General features: G+C 35.2%; 1 protein-coding gene across 1 annotated transcript; it reads right to left on the bottom strand.

Moving 5' to 3' along the window:
- Positions 1-10,397, bottom strand: LOC131439034 (zinc finger protein 501-like). The gene is made up of 2 exons (XM_058609539.1): positions 10,328-10,397; positions 1-1,508 (listed from the first exon to the last, which is right to left on the bottom strand). The coding sequence occupies exon 2, from the start codon at positions 1,502-1,504 to the stop codon at positions 179-181; it is 1,326 nt and encodes a 441-aa protein (XP_058465522.1). The 5' UTR covers positions 1,505-1,508; positions 10,328-10,397; the 3' UTR covers positions 1-178.
- Between the last annotated feature and the right edge of the window lie 1,028 nt (positions 10,398-11,425).

Genomic DNA, 11,425 nt, shown 5'->3' with positions numbered 1-11,425 from the left:
ATATGTCTGGAGAGCAAAGACTTAATGACAAAACCTTTTCCACAAACGGTGCATTTGTAAGGTCGCTCGCTTGCGTGGAAGCGCATGTGTTGAGCAAGATTCATTTTACCGGAAAAATCTTTTTCGCACACATCACATTTGTACGGTCGCAGACCTGTATGACTGTGTTCGTGATCTTTCAGCAATATTTTTTTGTGAATCCTTTGCCACACACATCACATTTATGCTTGTAATTATCCGTGTGGCTAAGCATGTGTTCGCTTAGGTAACTTTTGGTGGTAAAATCTTTTCCGCATATGGTGCATTTGTGTTTCTCGTTCGTATGAAGACGTTTGTGTTTCGCGAAGCTTGAACTATGATTAATGCCTTTACCACACACTTCACACTTGTACCTGTAGTCACTTTCGTGAATAAACATGTGTCTGGATAGGTAAGACTGAATCGCGAAATCCTTTCCACATACAGTGCATTTGTACGGTCGCTCTCCTGTATGGCAGCGTTCGTGGTCTTTCAGGAGTGATCTGGTCACAAATCCTTTGCCACACACTTCACACTCATGCCTATAATCATCCGTGTGAATAAGCATGTGTTTCGATAGGTAAGCCATAATGGTGAAATCTTTTCCACACACGGTGCATTTGTACGGTCGCTCACTTGTGTGAAGATGCATGTGTAATGCAAGATTTTTTTTACCATAAAAGTCTTTTCCACATACAGTGCATTTGTAAGGCCGTTCACCTGTGTGACTATGTTCGTGGTCTTTCAAAAGCGATTTGGCGTTGAATCCTTTGCCGCACACTTCACACTTGTGCTCGTAGTCATCCACATGAATATTTTCGTGTCTGCTGAGATAGTACTTAGTGGTAAACTCTTTCTCGCATATGGTACATTTAAACTTCTCGTTCGTATGTATGCGTTTGTGTTTCGTGAGGCTAGTACCATGATTAAAGCCTTTGCCACACACTTCGCAGTTATACCTGTACTCACTTTGGTGTATCGACATATGTTCAGTTAGATAAGCCTTAATGGTAAATTGTTTTCCGCATACAATGCATTTGTACGAACGCTGGCTTGTGTGAATGTGCATGTGTTGAACAAGAATTTTTTTAGACGAAAAATCTTTTTCGCATTTAGTGCACTTGTACGGACGCTCTCCTATGTGTACATTTGTGTGGTCCTTCAATCGCTGATTAGACCGAAATTCTTTGCCACAGACATTACACTCTAATTGTTGGTGTTTAGTATGAACGATCGTGTGCTTAATTAGGGCGTTCTTCAATGAAAATTGATCTCCGCAAATCTCGCAACTATACACCTGTTTCCCATTATGTACTAAGACGTTTTTATGAGGATCACTTCTCTGTGTGAATTCCTTATCACAAATCTGATCTACGCCTTGAGTCGCGAAATCGATTGGTGGAGCAGAAGTTAAGGAAAATGAAACAGGATTATTTTCTGGTCCTTCCGTTTTAAGTATACCATCTCGTGCAAGGCAAAATTCCATTCTACTGTAATACAAAATATATGTTTTAGATACCTGAAATGTATTCACCTTATTTAGTGAATCATGGTCGATATATTTATCAACCTCCAGTGTTACCAACTAAGGAAAATGAAGTTAGAAGATGAAATGAACAATCGTTAAATAGATTTCTCTTTGATGTTAAACGTTAACCAGTTGAGTCGTGTTTATTCCTCTTCCGAAAGTTCTGCAAAATCAGTGAATGTATGAAATAGTAAAGTGGCGACGAGGTTAAAAATAACATTTCTTTTGGTTTTATAAGTTTATCAGCGCTATAGTACAATATATAATATCAGATAGTAAAGTGCTGTGATTATACAAATTTTCATTGCGAAGAAGCACAATTTTCGGCATAGCGTGCGCAAAATTTAATCAGCGAGTTTTTACGGCTTGGGTAACCATCTTATTCAACACGATTACATAAGGAAAAAAGATTTCGTCGGCAGCAGTGAGGTTATTCATAATACGGAGTGCTGAAAATTTACTTGTCCGCAGCAGCCACGAGGTTTCGGACCGGCTGAAATCGTGAAGGTTAATCTTGAGCTGGATTAGTGAACTGCCATCAACTGTTTTTCCGCACGTGGTTTTGGCATCCGGACGACGGCTCCAGTTGGATTCAAAGAAGTTTCTACTGCACTGGTACAGTTCCAGCGTGAGAGCGTTTTCTTCGGACTTAGCATCGTTGTTGAAGGTTTTGGTAGCCATCGTGATTTTCGGCGCTTGGCTTGACAATTTGATCGTCGACGGTGTTTCGGTAAGCCAAAAGCAAGTTTTTATGAAAAATTTTTCCAAAAGATTTGTGATATTTTATATAATTTTACTTCACTAATGCGCGGAGTAAATGCGTTTTTTTTTCTTTTCCTTGCAATTTCAAAAGAATTTCCGGACAAAAAGGTGGGTTTGAAACTACAAATTATAACAAAAGGACTATTATATATAGAACAATATACTTTTGTTCTACCATTGTTATTGCTGGGTACAAAAGTATTGAACTGAATAATAAGAGTGATCTTTTCTTTATTATTTAGGTGAAGCGTGGTTTTTTAAATACTATTGGCACAGTTGGATATAAGAAAAATCTTTCAAAGTTTACTGTATGCTGTAGGATAATTAAAACCTGGTATTGAAATTATTCGGATAAAGACGGTGAGAATTGAATTTATTGTTCAAAGCTGGCAAGGGCCGGAAAACCATATCGGTGAGTCATTTTAATTTTTTTATGGAAACGTGATTAATTGATTGTGATATTTTGCATTTTTCATTTTTTCATGGTAATTATTATTCTTGGATTGATTATTTATAATTGTTACTATTGTTTTATCTTTGTATTTGAATTTTTCGTGAAATCCTTGATTTTATATATATATATTTGATCAGTTTTGCTTTTTGAAACAAATTTTAATAAGATGAGTTTATCTTCCACTATCGAGCCATACCGTAAGGGTACCTCCTTCGGGGATTGGGCCGATAGATTGGCGTTTACTTTCGAAGCAAATGAGGTGGCTGATGCAAAGCGAAAGTCACACTTTATGAATCTGTGTGGACCTTTTGTTTATTCTCAATTGAAAATGATTTACACCAAAGATGCTCTTATAGCAGCAACTTATGCTGATATAATTGGCAAGTTAAAGCAAAAGCTAGACAAAACTGAACCTGACTTGGTTCAACGCTTTCGGTTTAGTCATCGCGTACAGCAGCCGGATGAATCGGCCGAGGACTTCGTACAAGCAGTAAAACTGCAGGCGGAGTTCTGCGGTTTCGGTGAATTTAAAAACTTAGCGATTCAAGACAGAATCCTAGCCGGTTTGCGAGATGAGAATCTCAAACAGTTGCTATTAAATGAAGAGAAGTTAACCTTGGAGTCGATGGACAGGTTTATAACAACGTGGTGTATGGCAAAAGATAATGCCCGCACTTTGAAAGTCAACAGTTTTTTCCCAGATTATGGGACAGTTTCATCTCATAGCCCATATGGCCCTCCTGATCAGATAAATTATGTTAAACGCTCTGTACATGACCGAATTGGTTATAAGCCCTATTATAGGCATGATATACATACACAAAATAACAACAACAGACCAAACACTAGTAAATACAATAGGAACACAAGACATACATTTAATTACGATAACAGAAACGACTACAATAGCAGAAATAATTACTATAATAACAACAAGAACAAGGTTTATAGTCACAACAGAAATAATGAATACAAAGAACAAAATAAAACAAATAACAAATACAAAGACTACACAGACATTATCTGCGATTATTGTGGAATAAAAGGACACATAAAAAGGAAGTGTTTTAAATTAAAGAATATGAAAAGGGAAGCGGTAAAATTTATAGATTCGACAAAACCTGGAACAAGTGCAGAGAAACAACTGACGTCACTGATGAATAGAATGACGACAACAAATAAAACAGACACGGACAGCGAGGAAGAATGGGCCGAATGGAACCCAGGTGATTTACAATGCATGCATGTTGAGTCCACTTATAAAATAAGTAAGCCCTGTTTAATTGATGTGTTGATTGATAATATTTTTATAGAAATGGAAGTAGATTGTGGGTCTACAGTTACGGTAATGGGTTTTATGCAATATAAAAAACTTTTTGATAAATGTCTGAAGAAATGCAATACAAATCTTTTGGTAGTAAATGGTTCTAAACTAAAAATAAAAGGAGAAGTAAATGTTTCGGTGAAACTAAATGGTTTACAGCATAAATTGAATATTTTGATTTTAGATACAGACTACCGTTTCTTGCCATTATTTGGTAGAAACTGGTTAGATATTTTCTTTCCTCGATGGAGGCAAGCATTTTCGAACAAATTGATTATAAATGAACATATTAACAACATGAGTACACCCAATGGTGATATTTTTATAGATGAAATCAAAACTAAGTATTCTGAAGTGTTTAGGAAGGATTTTACGACTCCGATTAAAGGTTTTGAAGCGGAATTGATTCTTAAGAAGGAAATCCCAATATTTAAAAAAGCTTACGACGTACCCTTCAGATTGAGGGAGAAAGTTTTAAATTACTTAAATAAATTAGAGAAAGAGAATGTGATAACGCCGGTAAAGACCAGCGAATGGGCATCACCTGTGATAGTAGTTATAAAAAAAGATGACCAAATTAGGCTTGTGATTGACTGCAAAGTTTCGGTAAACAAAGTTTTGATACCGAATACTTATCCTTTACCCTCTGCTAATGATTTATTTGCTAAATTGGCAAATTGCAAGGTTTTTTGTTCACTTGACTTGCAAGGAGCATATACACAATTGGCTTTGACAGAACGGTCTAAGAAATTCATGGTCATAAATACAATTAAAGGTTTGTTTACGTACAACCGTTTACCACAGGGTGCTTCTTCTAGTGCCTCAATATTTCAACAAGTTATGGACCAAATTTTGAATGGAATTGATGGAGTTTATTGTTATCTCGACGACGTTTTGATTGCAGGTAAAGACCTGAACGATTGTCGTGATAAACTGGACATAGTATTGAATAGACTTGCAAAGGCAAATATAAAGGTAAACTTAGATAAATGCAATTTTTTTGTTTCGCAATTGAATTATTTGGGACATATAATAAGCGAAAATGGGTTATTACCTAGTACAGATAAAATATCAACTATTCAGAATGCCAAAGTACCTAAAAATGAGAACGAGTTGAAATCCTATTTGGGATTAATCAACTATTACAATAAGTTTGTTTCTCATATGTCTTCTAAGTTGTTTTATCTTTACAATTTGTTGAGAAAAGATGTAAAATTCGTTTGGGATAAAAATTGCGAAAAGGCATTTCAAGATAGTAAGCAATCCTTGATATCAGCGAACATACTAGAGTTTTATGATCCCAGGAAAGAAATTGTGGTCGTGACCGATGCATCAGGCTATGGTCTGGGTGGTGTTATTGCACATGTGATAGATGGCACAGAAAAGCCAATTTGTTTTACTTCTTTTACGTTAAATGACGCGCAAAAGCGATACCCAATTCTTCATTTAGAGGCTTTGGCTTTAGTTTGTACAATAAAAAAATTCCACAAATACCTTTATGGGCAAAAGTTCATCGCTTACACTGATCACAAGCCATTGATAGGAATATTCGGCAAAGAAGGCAAAAATTCAATATTTGTAACAAGACTTCAAAGATATATTCTTGAGTTATCAATTTATGACTTCGAAATCCAGTATAGGCCTTCTGCAAAAATGGGTAATGCGGATTTCTGTTCGCGATTCCCATTAGAGCAGTCGGTTCCCGTAGATTTAGATCAAAATTTTATAAGAAGCATAAATTTTAGCAATGAATTCCCAATTGACTTTGTTATTATTGCCAAAGAGTCAAATGACGACATTTTCTTAAAACAGATTATGACTTTTATGCGTGATGGTTGGCCGAAAAAGTTGGACAAACGCTTTTTAGAAGTTTATGCTAATCAGAATGATTTGGAGATAATTGACGGATGCGTATTGTATCAAAATAGAGTGGTTATTCCACATAAAATGAAAAGCGGGATACTTAAACTTTTACATGCCAATCACGCGGGAATGGTTAAAATGAAACAGTTGGCAAGAAAACAAGTTTACTGGTTTGGGATAAACAAAGATATTGAAAATTATGTTACAACATGTGAAGTTTGTAGTAGCATGGTAGTAGTGCCAAAAACAAAGGTTTTGTCTCATTGGACACCTACTACAAGACCTTTTAGTCGAATTCATATCGATTTTTTTCATTTTTCTCACCACACTTTTTTATTGATTGTTGATTCATTCTCAAAGTGGTTGGAGGTAGAATGGATGAGAAAAGGCACGGATTGTGCAAAGGTGGTGAAGAAATTGGTAGCTTACTTTGCTAGATTTGGCTTACCAGATGTTCTGGTTTCTGACGGGGGTCCTCCATTCAATTCTTATACATTTACAAACTTTTTGGAAAGGCAAGGAATTAAGGTGTTGAAAAGTCCACCTTATAACCCTTCAAGTAACGGCCAGGCCGAGAGACTTGTTAGGACAACAAATAAAGTTTTAAAAAAGTTTTTATAAGAGCCGGAATTGGCAAATGTTGATTTGGAGGATCAGATTAACTTATTTTTAATAAATTATAGGAATTATAATATGACAAGTGAAGGGCGATTTCCCACAGAACAAATATTTAATTACAAACCAAAAACTATGCTTGACTTATTGAATCCCAAAAATAATTATAAAAAACATATATTTATTCCTGAAACCCTAAATGATGATCGATTGGAAAATTTTCCAAAACAAAACAATAAGAAGTCAAGTCCGAATGATGACTTAAGTGATCTGATGGAGGGTGATACCGTTTGCAGGGTTGTTACGGTCGCGCGGATTTCGCGGTTTTCGCGGATTTCGCGATTTCCGCGGATTTAGCGCGGTTTCTGTTAAGATTTTGATGCTATGGCGCGGATTTCGCGCGAATTTCAAAAAACATCATTCCACATTTGTGAATCATTTTTTCGAATAAAAAAATTTTTTTACAAATTTTTGAAGCTTGTGAGTCTTATGAAACCGTAAAAAATTGAAGAAATGCGAACGTTTCAACAATTGGTTGAGCTGGCGGAATTGGTGAATTTTCACCTTGATAAAACTAAAATTTACTAGAAGGCGGTTCTAGCAAATGTTTTTTTCACTGGACAAAATTTCGATTTTATGCTTTTCGATCTCGAGTGATACAAGTTACTATTTCAACAGAGCTGTTACCAGGAATTACAAAAACTTTTCGATATATGTGATTGTGTTTTCCTATTCCAAGGATTTTTATTCAAGGATATTGATGTCTGATGGAAGATATCCTCTCAGTGAAAATACATTCAATAATGGAAAGAACGTAATAAATGGAATGCGATTCGTCAATAATATGGTAACAAATTTTGTGTATGATAAAAATGGCAAAATTTGCACGACATGCTTACGAAGCGAAGTCTGACAATAAAAGAAACGAAGAAGTTCTGGGATTCCATCCGTGGTGAAAGTGTTCTATTAGTTTGTTGGTTCCACTATCCAACATTTTCAATTGTTCTTTGCGTTCTGGAATTTTTCCTGAAATATGGAATAAATCCAATGTGAACAAGGGTATAGTATCCAACTACCGTGGAATTGCTGCTTTGTATGCTGTATCGAAGATGTTTGAAATTAGAGTTCTGGATTTTATAACACATAGTTGCTCTGACTACATATCTGAAACTCAGCTTGGATCCATGCCAAAGCTTTCAACTTCCCCTGTTGCGTTCGACGAAATCAATCATCACATAACGATCTCCAAGTAAATAGACTGGGATTAAACGGATCATTTTTTAATTGGCTTCGATCATATCTAACTGGTAATGAAATGATAGTGAAAATAGGAGCCTGTACAACCTCACCATGTGTTGTTACATCTGGAGTTCCTCAAGGAAGTCACCTTGGACCGTTCATAATTTTACTGTATCTCAATGATCTAAATTTTTCGATCAAGTGCATGAAACTATCGTTCGCCGATGACTTTCATATTTCATATTTCAAAATGGTTTAAATGGCCACTAAATGCTCCGTCATCTCTTTTAGTAGCAAAAAGTCTGTATTCAAGTTCGACTATAATATTCCATAAACTGTTCTCCAACGCGCATCGTCTGTTAAGGACTTGGGTGTTCTGGAAATCAAGTTGAATTTTAAAGAGCACATAGAGTTTGCAATTGTTAGAATTTGACATTCGACGTCGTAGTTTTTCTATTTTTTTCTTCGGATTTCCTATGTTAGAACTAATTATGTATATAACGAGCCCATTGCTAGCATGTGCCGCATATTTAACAAATGTTTCAATTCTTTCGACTTTCATTTATCACGTAATATTATTAAGAATTCGTTTCTTATATTACTGTCTCATTAGATTTAGTTACTATGGAAGTACTAGATTTTGGTAATTTGTGTATTACGTACATTTTGTTTGGTACGTATGTCATAGATCTATGTATTCATATATGCAGTGCAACGACTTTATCAAAGTGACTTGCAGGATTGAGTGTCAAACAATCTCTTTTGACAATAATTTATTCTCAAATGAATGTTTAGCCTGACATTTTGTATGAAATATCAGTTTTGAACAATTTTTCAACAACGTTCGATGGAAAATCGCTTACATTTTATGAATGTAGATTTTATTTTTTCATGATAAAAAAGTTAGCAACACTGCTTCAATGCATTTGTATTAGATTGCGCTACACAAAATAAACAGAACTAAATATTTTTTGTTACAAAAGCAGTTTTCCGGAAAAATAAATAGTTTCACGACAACATTCCATATCCATTGACTTTCGCGTGTTAAATTAAAGGTTCCTTTTTTCGGGTTTACTTATAGAAGGTACGTAAATCTTTATATCGCAATAATTTCTGCAAGAGGAATTCCATATGAGAATGTGTTTGTTGCTAATCAAATGTGTTAGTGGAAGTAAGCTGAAACTGAAATAATTTTTCTCGAGCAGTTTTAAGGAAAACGGAAGAGTTTTAGACAAGATTTTCGCTTTTCTTGAATTGCAATTTTAAGCAGAATTACCTGATTGGTTTATTTTTCAACCATAAGGAAGATTTATTGATTTAAATCAGAAAAGAAGCGCCGGAATTGTTTTTACGCACATATTGTTGACATTTTTCATACGCTTGCAAAGAGTCTTGCTCCTTAACTAAGGATGTCGAAAATGATGGAGAATGAAAATGAAATCGTTTTCATGGGGTTTCTCGAAGTGACGTATTGTATGCAGACTTATTTATTGTGTTCATATGACAAACTTATGCAGATTTTTAAATTATATATAAGTGAATTTTCAAGTGCTGCGTAAAGTATCACCTGCCCAAAAATAGTTGTCTAACGCTTCACTCGAATATCGCGCGTTTTAGTTTTCAACATCGCGCGGATTTCGCGCGTTTTAGTTTTCAACTTCGCGCGGATTTCGCGCGTTTTGATTTTGAAATTTTTCGTAACAACCCTGCGTTTGGTATAAAAACCACCATCATCACTTGCCAAACAGATGGGTAAAAACCACATTCTTAAAACAATTTTCATTGAATACATTCCAGGTACTTCTTGGAAACGTGGCCCTCATGGCGCATCGAAATCAAGTTAGACGTTATAAGGATCGGGACCTCGAAGCAAGACCGAACATTCTGATGGCTCCTAGTTCGATTGTCGACAAATACGATGGTTTGGAGCAGGAGGAGTATTATAACGGGACCGAAAGCGGTTCAGACGAAAACGTGTTCCGGGGATTTCCAGAACATGATCCGGCGAAGGTCGGAAGAAAACGAAAAGCTGCCATGGCGAACTTGTCAGGTAGCTATGCGAAGTGCTCTAAGCGCATTCGAAAGCAACTTAGAGATCCTGATTATATCTATGATATGTAAACTTATTGATTAACTCAGATTACTAGTCTGTTCGAAATGTTAAATAATTTTCCTTTAAAAAGAATTCAAATTGTATTTGTAAATAGTAAAATAATGTTATTTTTCTTAATTATAAGCAAATTCCTCTAAAAAAGGAAGAGTTGAAATGTATTCACCTTATTTAGTGAATCATGGTCGATATATTTATCAACCTCCAGTGTTACCAACTAAGGAAAATGAAGTTAGAAGATGAAATGAACAATCGTTAAATAGATTTCTCTTTGATGTTAAACGTTAACCAGTTGAGTCGTGTTTATTCCTCTTCCGAAAGTTCTGCAAAATCAGTGAATGTATGAAATAGTAAAATACCTAAGCTACAAGGATCAATGTCAGCAACTACGACAGAACATGATAATTGACTCACCTTCGTGTGATTTAATTTAATTTACAAGAAACGTTCGCTTTTCTTTTTTTTTTCTTTGCTCTGTCATTAGATGACTGGCTAAGGCAGAGATGCCATTTATACAGATTTATCTGTATTATACATATTTTTACATGCGCATACAGAATTAATACAGAGTACAGATTTTATACAGATTTCTCGAATTAAATACAGATTTATACAGACACCACAAAAAGTAAGAAAGAAATAATAAAACTTTTCCGTCTGAGCGTGTTTGATTGCCCATATTTAAATGAAAATTTTTTCGTGCAGCTGTTGAATGATGAACGCTGAAATACATTTATATCATAATTTGAAACCAATTTGAACTGATGTTCAAGGAAGTCATGGCGTCATGAAACTTTATTGCCAGACTGAAAAGTTGTATAACCTGACTTGACGTTACGTATTGGCCGTTTTAATTCCATGTTTGAATTCCAAGTCATCATTTTCAAACGAAAAAAGTATATGGATTTACAATTCAATTGTGGTTGATAACAAAAATAATTAAACTTCCTCGTTGAATGTTCTTGTCAGTGCGGCAAGGACTTACGATATAAAGGAATGCTCCTTGCATCTGCCATTCTATAACAATAATCTAATGGAATAACATCTTTAAACATCATTTAATTTCCGAAATTTCCTTTCATTAGTGAATACAGATAAATACAGATTTTTTATACAAAGCAATACAGATTTTCTATGAAAATATCTGGCATCTCTGGGCTAAGGCCACAATGGGCCCATCTCGCCTGAGGATTGTCGTTGCAGTGTTGTCGAATTTTTATATTTGAATTTTTACTTCTTTTATAAAGCGATGAATTTGTTTCATGCTTTCCTCACATTCTTCACTAAATATTTTTTCTATTGGTTTGCAGTATTCTAGTGCTGTGTATTTACTTCTTGCTGAGTAGTACTTTGGGCAGTAGTATAAGAGGTGCTTGATATCTTCTGTTTCGTCACAAATGTCGCATTTATCGGTTTCCTCCCATTTCCAATGGTATCTTCTGTCCTTGGTCAACGAGTGGCCTGCACGGATTCTACTGAGGCTTCTAATTTCTTGAGTATTGATATTAAGCT

Source organism: Malaya genurostris, chromosome 1 (assembly GCF_030247185.1).
Source record: "Malaya genurostris strain Urasoe2022 chromosome 1, Malgen_1.1, whole genome shotgun sequence".
NCBI lineage: Eukaryota > Metazoa > Arthropoda > Insecta > Diptera > Culicidae > Malaya > Malaya genurostris.
This window is presented reverse-complemented; position numbering and strand designations above follow the sequence as displayed.